The 13,020-nt window shown below is 36.7% G+C and overlaps 1 protein-coding gene across 1 annotated transcript in view; it reads left to right on the top strand.

Moving 5' to 3' along the window:
- SBF2 (SET binding factor 2) overlaps positions 1 to 13,020 on the top strand; it is a 451,879-nt gene that overhangs the window by 326,565 nt on the left and 112,294 nt on the right. The window contains exon 17 of the mRNA XM_029208916.1: positions 5,015 to 5,083. Within this exon, the coding sequence (XP_029064749.1) occupies positions 5,015 to 5,083 (69 nt within the window). The remainder of the gene's footprint in view (positions 1 to 5,014; positions 5,084 to 13,020) is intronic.

The raw sequence follows: 13,020 nt of genomic DNA, 5'->3' as shown, positions 1-13,020 counted from the left end.
TCCCCAACAGATAACTGCACTATTCCGGAATGCTATTGCTATGTCAATAGTTGTACTTACTGTTTCAAAATTTTTTCCATTTTTCAATCTAATTAACTTAGAATATCTCTAACGTGATTTGCAAAGAATTTTATATTTATATTTTGCAATCAGCATTTGACTGGCGCTCAGGTTTGAGACATGCACTACAATGTGTAAACATTTTATAAGATAATAAATAGCCCCTAAATGTTTTATGATTGCCTGTTCCCTGCTAATTGGTCATGGATTGAAATTCCCCATTGTTTAATTTTTTTTTAATTTGTGGGAAATTTTTATAAATGAGTGTGTGGGACTTCATATCACAGCTGTTGTCATTTAAAGTTTGGACAGCATCATTACAAATGAAGCCCTGCTGTGAAATCAAAGTCAAAAGGCATCTTGGCATCCCAGCCATTTCCTTAGGAGAAGATTACAGCTTAAGTCTGTTGAACTTTATTGCCTTGGGCCTCATGACAGTCTTCAGAAACATGCAAGGCATTTCTGTTAAAGAAACTCAGATGTGCTAGGACACAGGGGATGACATTCTTGTGCATAGCAGTGTCCTAAGCAAGAGGGTGAGGAATAAGTCAGGAAGAAAAAGATGATTCACCCTTTTTGCCATATTCTGGGATTATTTTATAAAATCCATGGAGATGACAGAGAATAGGAAAAAGGTGTGGTGTTTTCCTACATGGCCTATATACTTTTTCCAGTTTTACTGAGGTATAATTGGCAAATAAAGCTGTAACATATTTAAAGTGTACAGCGTGATGACTTAATATACCATACATTGTGAAAGGATTCCCACAATCGAATTAATTAACACATCCATCACCTCACAGATTTCCTTTTTGGGGGAGGGGTGAGAATACTTAAGTTCCACTTTCTTAGCAAATTTTAATTATATGATACAGTATTATCAACTATAGTGACTATGTTATATATCAGATTCTCAGACCTTATTCATCTTATATGTACTCTTTTACCAACATCTTCCCATTTCTTCTTACAATAATTGTCTTTTAACCAGAGTATTTGGTCTATTTCTGCTATTATATTTTTATTTATTCCTACTATCTTATTTTGTTCTTTTTTGATTGTTTCCTTTTTCTGAGTTTCTTTTCCTCCTTCTTGCTTTCCTTTGGGTTATTTTTCTTTCAGACCACTTTTTCCCCCACTAGTTTAGAAGTTGTAACCCATTCTGTTCCTTTGGCAATAACACATAGAAATTTAAACGTTTAATTTATCAAAATCCAGCTCCAGTCCACCACCTTACAATGTCTGTGCTACCGTGGTTGTATATTTTAGTTGTATCTTATTTTTCTTTAATACTGAAAGACATTATTTTTGTGTTTTATATAGTCAGTGTATGCTTAATTTACTCACATATTCATTACTTCCCTTGCTGAATTATCGTTTTATATCTCAGACTTTCCATCTGGTGTTTCAGGTGGCCCTAGGGGGTCCCTACCATAAGGTAGTTCTCCTAATGGACTTCCTACCTTTAGCGAGTGCTGGGGTTTGTCTCCTATCTTTTCAGTCCTTTGAGTTGATCAAAACTAATACTCAAATTTACTTTGCTCACCAACTGTACTTAAGGTAAAATTGCACTTTAGTGCTGTATCTCTCCAGGTTCCCACTTAACTTATATTTTGGCCTGAGTGTTCCTTACTTTCTTGCCAGTTCATTGCCTTGCATTAAAGATTTTAAAATATATTACCTAGCATTTTTAGTTCTTTACAGTAAAAATGCCTGTCAGTATATGACCATAAGTCAAGAAATAAAAGCTCATAACTTAAGTTTTTAAATGATCTTTTGGTTGGAGTGCTCTCAGAAGATTTTTTATGATATTAAATCATTTTTTCAAAATATATTTTTCTGGACTTCCCTGGTGGCGCAGTGGTTAAGAATCCGTCTGCCAATGAAGGGATCACGGGTTCGATCCCTGGTCCGGGAAGATCCCACATCCCGCAGAGCAACTAAGCCCATGCGCCACAGCTACTGAGCCCGTGTGCCACAGCTACTGAAGCCCACACACCTAGAGCCTGTGTTCCGCAACAAGAGAAGCCACCGCAGTGAGAAGCCTGTGCACCGCAACGAAGAGTAGCCCCCGCTCGCCTCAACTAGAGAAAGCCCGCACACAGCAACGAAGACCCAACACAGCCATAAATAAATAAATAATTTAAAATAATAATAATAATAAAATAGCAATTGCCCTCAATTTAAATATATATATATATATTTCAATTGCTTTCTAAAAGAAATGTTCTTAGTCAAATTAGGTTGGAAATGCTGCCACCAAATTCCCTTCATCCAGTCACAGTATAAAGCCCTGAGAAGTCCTACAGTTTTTTAAAACAAAAACATCACACTTTATTTTGTTTACCCAGCATTTCCCCAATTTCCCCCCAAGTAACAGCTGTCAGTACTCAATAAAACTAGTGTTTGCACAACAGTCTGAGGACACTCTCCCCGCTTTTCCCATGGAAGCCTCTTAGGTAGACCTGAGTCTCCGTTGTAGAACCAAGCTTCTCTCTCCTAATAAGTTATATTTGCTGAAATATTCAGAGATCCTGCTGGTTAATATAAATTCTGTTTATTTGCTTTTTATGGAAATGAGATGTTTCCCCCTTAGAAATGGGGACCATATTGATTAGCAGCCATATCACAGAGACCTTGTTCTATCAGTGACCTTTCTTTTTCAGCTCTCTCTCCCTTGGATTTTCCTCCTTGGTGTACTTAGGTCCCTTCTAATTCGTATAGAATCAAAGGATTACATAGAATCTTAGTATTCATCTGGTTCAGCCCTACCAAGATTCATTCAGCTACCCATTTGGATGTCATAACTCCTCAAACAGCTTCCTTCCCTTTACAACTATGAGCATTTACACTCAGGGCCTTTTTTACTCTACTCACTTATACCCTCATCATGTCACCAGTGACGTCTTTGATTCACAAGTTTCTTGGCTTTTTCTCAATCTTCATTTTACTGAATTTCTCTGGAGACTTCAAAACTATTGGTCGTTTCTTCTTCTCTTGACAACTATAGTACTGCTTTCTCCTACTTCTTTCCCATCTTGATTTTCCTTTATTCCTTCTCTATAAATATATCTTTCCCAGGTTTCTGTCCTTAGCTGCTTCTCCTCATTTCTCTCTCTTCTTGAATTTATTCCTTTATTCATTCACTTATTCATTTATCCAATAAATGTTTACTCTGTGTGGTGAATTAATTAGAACTATTATTTTTAGGACAGTATAGGAAGTTTGAGCCTATCTTTTAGTTTTTTTTTAAATTGGGTCAAAGAATGTCACGTATATGAGAATGATACTTTATTACAGAGATTTGTCTTGTAACCCAGTATTGTTTCAGTGTTTTCTGGAGTTGGACATTCAGTGTATTCTATAGCTGTGTTTTTCATAGTTAAAAATGCATGAAATTCTATTAAGAACTCTTTTAGCAGATCATAATACCAAATGTGCTCATGCTAAGCAAGACTAGCATTAGAAGAGATGCCTGCCTTCGGGCCATGACTTCTGAAAGAAAGTTTCCTCCTTTTTTTCCTCAGGGCAGAACTACACCCTCAGCCCTGCCAAGCCATAGTAGTATTTTGAAATAGACCAAGGTTGTCTATGGTGTATTTTCTCTTTGCTTCTGACTCTTTCTCCTTTTTCTAGGGGCCCTGTCCCTGGCACCAGTGCCCTTTTGCAGCTTTAAGCCTCCAACTGCTCTGCTGTTGAGGCCTATACTCCCTCCCTCACATTCCAAAATCAGTGCTGGCAGCTCAGAAAACTCATATCCGCCTCCTCAAGAATATGAGGAAAGTAATCAAGTACAAAAGGCGGTGTTTAGAGGAAAAAGCACCAGGCTGATAGGTAGATAAATCTAAATTCCAGTACTGGCTGACATCTAGGCCTCTTTTTCTCATCTGAAAAGTAGAGGAATTGCATTGGAATAATTGGTATTAAGGTCTCAGCTCTGTGAGTTTAAAATCAATTCATACAAACATATGAATAGCTGATGTATTTGCATTTTGATGGCGATAGTTATATTGTCTAAGGTTGGGGCTGAAATTACTATACCTGACCTCTCTAAGGGTATTACCCTTGAGCATTGTTCCAGGCCATGGCCCCCCTATGTCTGTTCAAGTCACTGTTGTTTTAGGTATATATCCAGAAGTAGAATTTCTGGATTATAGGGTAATTCTACTTTTCAATTTTTGAGGAATTGCCATACTGTTTTCCTAGCAGCTGCACCATTTTACATTCCCACTGAGATTTTCTGACTGTCCCATTCCCCAGCAACATTTCACCCAAGGGGTTTTGGCATCAGTGGTATTTCTTGCCTGATCAATAACAGAATTTTATAAACCCTTCATGTGTAAGACTAAGAAAAAATATATTATTTCAATTATAACATACATCCCAGTCTCAGAGAAGTTAAAATGTGGGGAGAAAATGTGTATCTCAGATTCAATGAAATATAGTAGTTAAATATACTAAAACCTCCTCCAAAAATTTTTGGACAAATATGCACAGCTGTAAACACAACTTTTGTAAAACAGGAAAGTAAAAGTAGCTACTCACCAATAGTGTATGAAAACATCTTTCTCAAATGTATTTTTATATCATTTCTAAAAGAATGGACTTCCCTGGTGGTCCAGTGGTTAAGGCTTCATGCTTCCACTGCAGGGGCCATGGGTTCCATCCCTGGCCGGGGAATTAAGATCCCACATGCCACGTGGCACGAGCAAAAAAAAGAATTTTTTTTTTTAATTAAAAAAATAAAATATTTTTTTTTTAAAAAAACAATGTGCTTCGGGACAGTATTTTTTCATACTTTTTTTTCACACTTATCTAGGTAAGCCTTAATGACAATTTGAAATAAAAGTAAAAACCCCTTAGGACAGTAAATAATGTATCATAGATTTTTGTTTCCACATATTTGTGATTTCTGGTAAATGTCCTAATCTCATTTCTCTTTGTTTTGTTTAAGGATTGTTCAAGTTTAGAAGAATATAACATTGCTGCAGCATTACTCCCTTTGACCAGTGCTTTCTATAGGGTAAGTCTCATTGGTCTATATATAAGTCATTATGATTTATATAGATGTATTCAGTTTGATTTATCATGGAACTACATCAATCGCGTCCCCTTAGTGTATCTAAGACATATCTGTGGTTATGTTTGTTATAATGTTTATTGCATGCTATATGTGAAAAATATAATATATAATGTTAAATCATCTCCTAAGATATAACCCCACCATTCCATCCCTACTTTATTGTTCTTTAGAGCACTTAATAACACCTGAAATTGTGTTGTGTGTTGGTTAGTTTACATTTGACTGTTTTCCCCCACCAAAGAAAATAAATTTCATGAGGCTGGGATATTGTCTGTCTTATTCATTGCTGTATCCCAGTGTCAATCAACAAATGTCTGTTGAATGAATGAATGAACAAATGAACAAGCTAGATAAATAAATGGAGGCAGAAATTAGAATTTAACTTCACCGGCAATTTCTATGAACCTTCTGAAAATTTTCCAGAATGTTCAGTGCTTTTCTTAATTCTGTCATTTATTGTAGTTGTCCTATCCATGCCTTTTCATAGAGAGATTAATTCTTAGGGCAAATAAATCCAGCAAACTCTTATTCCCTCTTTTCCTATGAAGGACTTGTAAGGAGTTAAATAGCCACACTCTGAACAGCACATTGAATACGTCCTTCTGAAATGTACAGTAGGAAGCAATAAACCTGTGATAGCCAGGCTGACTCACTGTGCAGCTGTGTGCAGGTAGCTTCGGGAAGCCCAGGACTTATGGAAGGACTTCTGGCTAAAGCTACTCCATGTTTCATGGGCGCCAAGTCAGGAGAGACTATCAAATATTCCTAGATCTGTTTTAGTAGAGAACTAGGCACCAGATAAAGTGCCTTAGCTGAGTGATGAAATGATCCATGCCCTTAGATGCTGGCAGTATTCTCTTACTCTTTTTGTTCTGCCCGTCCTTTTTGTTTCATCCACCATTTCTAACTGATAAGGTCTAGCCCCCCTCCTGTACTTAGTAGGTACCCAATAAATATTTCTTGATAAACTCAGTTTTTTAAAAACTTTACTTCAAATGATTTGTCCACAGTCTCTGAGTTAAAGTTCTTAACCCTAAGGTTCTCCATAATCAGGAACTCTTTGCTGCTAACTCACTTGCATTCCTCTTTCTTCCTCCTTACCCTCCCATCCTCTTCTAAAACAGAAAATGGAATTTGTGAGACTCACACTTCTGAGACCTGGCAGGTCATACTGAGCATGCTCAGGAAACAAGGACAAATCTCAAAAATGTTAAACAAATGAATTTGGGTTTAGAAACTAATGACAACCATCTGGAGCTTAGGCATCATCTTTTGGTTTTCCCTCATCAGCTTAAACTTATCTCCAGGCCCACTCTAGTTTTTCTTAAATGCATACATACTCATCTTCTCAGAACTCTCCCTAGTAGTTCTTCATCTTATTCCCCTCCTGGCATGGAGAATAATGTTACAAAAATAGGTCAGGCTCTCCTGTATCTTAGGCCACCAAGGAAATTTGTCTCCATATCTATCTCAGAGGAACCAAAAAACTTGGTTCTAACTAGCCTTCGTATGGGCCCTCACATAAGCATTTGTTAAAGAAAATGGCATTTAAAAATTTTCCCACTTTAACATCTATTTTTTAAACTTAGATATTATGTAGATATAAATAAGAAACATAGGGGAAATAAGAATTGACAGTAGAAACAATTGCTCAAGAAATCCAAATTACTTAAGTTTTTTTTTTAAGCTGGATCATTTATCTGTTTTATAGTGTATATTAGTGAGGGTTTGATCATCATAGCAGAAGCACCATGAGTGGTAGGAAGTAAGGAATCTATTATAGGGACCAGCTTTTATTCTGTTTTAGAAGCTGGGGAAGAAGTTTATGGAAAGCTTTGAATTAGGGTCTGCCTGTGGCCCTGAAGTCACTATAGATCATCAGGGCAGCAGTCAGGAAGAAAAGCTGGGCATGATACAGGGAAGAACAAGGACAAACTAGAATCTGTGTATGTCTTTTAAAGTCCTCCAACCTCAAGAAAGCAGGTGACCTGGAAAAGAAGCAGCATTACTGGCCATGGAGCTACACATGTGCCTGGCCCTGACTAGGAGCAGCTAAAGGAAGAGATCCAGAAGGAACTGCAGGAAATGTGAGCACAGTTCTTTCCACACATCAAGATGGTCCAGCAGATCTGCAACAAAGTGTATGAGATACAGCAGCACCTGGCATCCTATACTGACCTTCAGAGTGTAATGGCTGCTGCTTCATTTTTGCCTTCCAAATTTTAGACAAATTTCTCTGTAGTCAACCCTAACCTAGAATCATGGAGGAAAGAGAATTCTGGGAAATACAGTTCTAGCTTAGTTTAGTTTACACAGTACAAAACCATCACACCGTGTTTTTTTGTTTTGTGGAAGTTTTTAATGCAATTAGTTAACAAGTTGGGCTACATGCCATGCTCTTCTCTGTGTTATCAAACTTAATAATACAAACTTATGTTTTATGATGGATTTATAGATTTAATTTTTTGTTGTTGACTTGGCTGGATTTTACTTGGTTTCTTTTGGTTTAATTTGATTTGGGCATGAAAGATCCAATTAGGCACCAGAAACCATACCAGTAATATGAACAGGAAAATTTTAATATAAGGAGTTATTAAGTAGTAATAGGGGATTAACTACTAAGAAATAAAGAGAATTTTCAACTTGGAGTGTGCCACTCCCCAACAAGACCGAGATTCAGACCTTGTTGGAGAGGTGTTTCTGTGGCCACTGGATGGCACTGAGGTGAACTTCACTGAAGGGCCACAGACTAAGGCTGGCAAGCAGGAAACTGCCTACTGGAGTTCTGGCAAGACTTGCTAGGAATCCACTCACTAGGGTACCACTGAAACTCGCAAAGTGGTGAGCACAACTGGCTGTCTCACACACGGCTAGCAGGTACATGTCACAGGAACAAGAAGAAAAAAGCACACCAGAACCAGGAAAAGAAACCACTTCATATTGCTCTGTCCCTACTGACAAAGCTTAATATTGTGCCAACTGGCAAAGGAGAAATTTTTACAGGTCCAGCTCCAGTACCACAAAGCAAGGCAAAGAAAGATAGATTTGGAGGAAAGAGGCACTGCATTGATAACCAACAGAGAGGGTTAGGGAGTGGATCATATTGATTCTTATATACTTCCTGAACTTCTATCTTATGGGAATATAAAAGGTTACTATGCCAGGCAGCATCTTGGGCAGCAAGGTGAACAAAACATTGATGTGGCCACTAGGAACTTACATTAGTCTTTATAATACAATAAATAATAAATAAATAACCAAACTGGTCTACAGTTTCATCGGTCAGATGGACATTTTCTTAAAGTAGTACATATGCATGGTTAGAAAATTCAGATAGTACAGAAAGATACAAAATGCAACATAAACGCTCCCTTTCCCACCTCTACTCCATTTCTTCTGACAGTTGATTTCTTCCTGGGAAAAAAGAGTTGTATATTATTGCTAGGATATGCAGATAAAATTATCTTTTTTTAAACTAAAATGATCAAACCATTCACACTGTTTTCTTCACTTTTTTCACACACACACACACACACACACACACACACACACACATGTATTTTTTTTAATAGTGGAAGTCAAAGCCTGCTCTGGGTAAGGACGTAGGTGAGATGATGGATCAGGTGCCTCTTTCTTTCCTTTCCTTTCCTTTTTCCTTTCCTCTTTCCTTTCTTCTTTCCTTCTTTCCTTCCTTCCTCCCTCCCTCCCCCCTTCCTTCTTTCTTTCTTTCTAAGTAAACAAGCTATTTTTTTTAATTGAAGTATAGTTGATTCACAATATTCTGTTAGTTTCAGGTGTACAGCAAGGTGACGCACTTATTTTCTTCAGATCGTACTCCGTTATAGGTTATTATAAGATATTGAATATAATTCCCTGTGCTATACAGTAAATCTTTGTTGCTTATCTATTTTATATATAGTAATTTGTATCTGTTAATCCATACTCCTAATTTGTCCCTTCCTCCTTCCCCTTTGGTAACCATAAGTTTGTCTTCTATGTCTATGTCTATGAGTCTGTTTCTGTTTTGTATATAGATTCATTTGTATTATTTTTAGATTCCACATATATGTGATATCATATAGTCAGAGAGGGTCTTTGTCTGACTTACTTCACTAAGTATAATATTCTCTAGGTCCATCCATGTTGCTGCAAATGGTAATATTTCATTCTTTTTTATGGCTGAGTAATATTCCACGGTGTGTGTGTGTGTGTGTGTGTGTGTGTGTGTGTGTGTGTGTTCACGTGCATGTGTGTATATATATATGTATATATATATATACCCCATCTTCTTAAGCCAGTCATCTGTTGATGGATACTTGGGTTGTTTCCATGTCTTGGCTCTTGTAAATAGTGCTGCTGTGAATATTGGGATGCATGTATCTTTTTGAAGTATAGTTCTCATTTTTTCTGGATATGTACCCAGGAGTGGGATTACTGGATCATATGGTAGCTCTAGTTTTAGTTTTTTAAGGAGCCTCCATACTGTTTTCCATAGTGGCTGCACCAATTTACATTGCTACCAACAGAGTAGGAGGGTTCCTTTTTCTCCACACCCTTTCCAGCGTTTATTATTTGTAGACTTCTGATGATAGTTATTCCAACCGGTGTGAGGTGATACCTCACTGTAGTTTTTATTTGCGCTTCTCTAGTGATTAGCAATGAGCATCTTTTGAGCGTGTTCATTCAGCATCTTTTCATGTGTCTCTTAGCCATCTGTATGTCTTCTTTGGGAAAATGTCTAGGGCTTCTGCCCATTTTTTGATTGGGTTTGTTTTTTCAATATTGAGTTTTATTAGCTGTTTGTATATTTTGGCTTATTAGCCCCTTGTTGGTCGCATCATTTGCAAATATTTTCTCCCATTCCATAGGTTGTCTTTTCATTTTGTTGATGGTTTCCTTTGCTGTGCAAAAGCTTTTAAGTTTGATTAGGTTCCATTTGCTTATTTTTGCTTTTATTTCTTTTGCCTTGTATATTTTGAGACTGATCTAAGAATATACTGCTAGGATTTATGTCAGAGAATGTTTTGCCTACGTTTTCTTCTAGGAGTTTTAGGGTGTCATGTCTTAAATTTAAGTCTTTAATCCATTTTGAGTTTATTTTTCTATATGGTGTGAGGGAGTGTTCTAATTTCATTGATTTACATGTAGCTGTCCAGCTTTCCCAACACCATTTATTGAAGAGACTGTCTTTTATCCGTTGTATATTCTTGCCTCTTTTATCATAGATTAATTGACTGTAGGTGTGCAGGTTTATTTCTGGGCTCTCTATACTGTTCCATTGATCTATAGGTCTTTTTGTGCCAGTACCACACTGTTTTGATTATTGTAGCTTTGTAGTATAGCCTAAAGTCTGGAAGGGTTATTCCTCCAGCTTTGTTCTTTTTCCTCAGGATTTCCTTGGTAATTCTGGGCCTTTTCTGATTCCATATAAATTTTAGAATTCTTTGTTCTACTTCTGTGAAAAATGTCATAGGTATTTTGATGGGGATTGCGTTAAATCTGTAGATTGCTTTGGGTAGTATGGCCATTTTAACAATATTAATTTTTCCAAACTAAGAAGATTGGATATCTTTCCATTTCTTTGAATCATCTTCAGTTTCCTTTATCAATGGTTTATAGTTTTCAGCATGTATTTTCTTTTTAATAAAAAGATAATTATGTATATACTCACCATTCTCATAAAAGCGAAGTACTTTATTGGCCTAAATTAAACAAATGTTTATCTTTTAGAGCTTTACTTAGAGTGAAAGATGTTCCACTTGCAGCATTATCTATATTAGATCTTAGGGAATTTGTTACACCACAGCCACCATAAGTTTAGGGTTTTTTTTTTCTCTACAGTTCCTTCACACGTTTTTCTACAAACTTGTATGTATTTCATGTGTCTTTAACTTATGAAGCCTTTCTTTTTCTTTTTTTAAATTTTTTATATATTTTTTAGAGACCAATTTAATACAGATAAATTGTCTATAAAGGTGGGAAGATCATAGTAAGAAGTCAAAACATTTTAAGAAATTTTTCACCTTCTGCTTTTCTTTTTTTTCTTTTTCTTATTAGTCATGCATTTTATACACATCAGTGTATACATGTCAATCCCAATCTCCCAATTCATCACACCACCACCTGAACCCCTGCCTCTTTCCCCCCCTTGGTGTCCATACGTTTTCTTCTCTACTTCTATGTCTCAATTTCTGCTCTACAAACCAGTTCATCTGTACCATTTTCAAGGTTCCACATATATGTGTTAATATACGATATTTGTTTTTCCGTTTCTGACTTACTTCACTCTGTATGACAGTCTCTAGATGCATCCTCGTCTCTACAAATGACCCAATTTCATTCCTTTTTATGGCTGAGTAGTATTCCATTGTATATATGTACCACATCTTTATCCATTCATCTGTTGATGGGCATTTAGGTTGCTTCCATGACCTGGCTATTGTAAATAGTGTGGCAATGAACATTGGGGTGCATGTGTCTTTTTGAATTATGGTCTTCTCTGGGTATATGCCCAGTAGTGGGATTGCTGGGTCATATGGTAATTCTACTTTTAGCTTTTTAAGGAACCTCCATACTGTTCTCCATAGTGGCTGTATCAATTTACATTCCCACCAACAGTGCAAGAGGGTTCCCTTTTCTCCACACCCTTTCCAGCATTTGTTGTTTGTAGATTTTCTGATGATACCCATTCTAACCGGTGTGAGGTGATACCTCATTGTAGTTTTGATTTGCATTTCTCTAACAATTAGTGATGTTGAGCACCTTATCATGTGCCTCTTGGCCATCTGTATGTCTCCTTTGGAGAAATGTCTATTTAAGTCTTCTGCCCATTTTTGGATTAGGTTGTTTGTTTCTTTAATATTGAGCTGCATGAGCTGTTTATTTATTTTGGAGATTATTCCTTTGTCCGTTGATTCGTTTGCAAATATTTTCTCCCATTCTGAGGGTTGTCTTTTCGTCTTCTGTATGGTTTCCTTTGCTGTGCAAAAGCTCTTAAGTTTCATTAGGTCCCATTTGTTTATTTTTGGTTTCATTTCCATTACTCTAGGAGATGGATCAAAAAATATCTTGCTGTGATTTATGTCAGAGAGTGTTCTTCCTATGTTTTCCTCTAAGAGTTTTATAGTGCTCGGTCTTACATTTAGGTCTTTAATCCATTTTGAGTTTATTTTTGTGTATTGTGTTAGGGAGTGTTCTAATTTCATTCTATTACATGTAGCTGTCCAGTTTTCCCAGCACCACTTATTGAAGAGACTGTCTTTTCTCCATTGTGTATCCTTGCCTCCTTTGTCATAGATTAGTTGACCATAGGTGTGTGGGTTTATCTCTGGGCTTTCTATCCTGTTCCATTGATCTCTGTTTCTGTTTTTGTGCCAGTACCATATTGTCTTGATTGCTGTAGCTTTGTAATATAGTCTGAAGTCAGGGAGTCTGATTCTTCCAGCTCCGTTTTTCTCCCTCAAGACTGCTTTGGCTATTCGGGGTCTTTTTTGTCTCCATACAAATTTTAAGATTTTCTGTTCCAGTTCTGTAAAAAATGCCATTGGTAATTTGATAGGGATTCAATTGAATCTGTAGATTGCTTTGGGTAGTATAGTCATTTTCACAATATTGATTCTTCCAATCCAAGAACATGGTATATCTCTCCATCTGTGGGTATCATCTTTAATTTCTTTCATCGGTGTCTTATAGTTTCCTGCATACAGGTCTTTTGTCTCCCTAGGTAGGTTTATTCCTAGGTATTTTATTCTTTTTGTTGCAATGGTAAATGGGAGTGTTTCCTTAATTTCTCTTTTAGATTTTTCATCATTAGTGTATAGGAATGCAAGAGATTTCTGTGCATTAATTTGGTGTCCTGCTACTTTACCAAATTCATT

This window comes from Monodon monoceros, unplaced genomic scaffold (assembly GCF_005190385.1).
Source record: "Monodon monoceros isolate NGI ecotype Baffin Bay Population unplaced genomic scaffold, NGI_Narwhal_1 Super_Scaffold_7, whole genome shotgun sequence".
NCBI lineage: Eukaryota > Metazoa > Chordata > Mammalia > Artiodactyla > Monodontidae > Monodon > Monodon monoceros.
The sequence above is the reverse complement of the archived record's forward strand: the minus strand, read 5'-3'. Positions and strand labels throughout refer to the sequence as shown.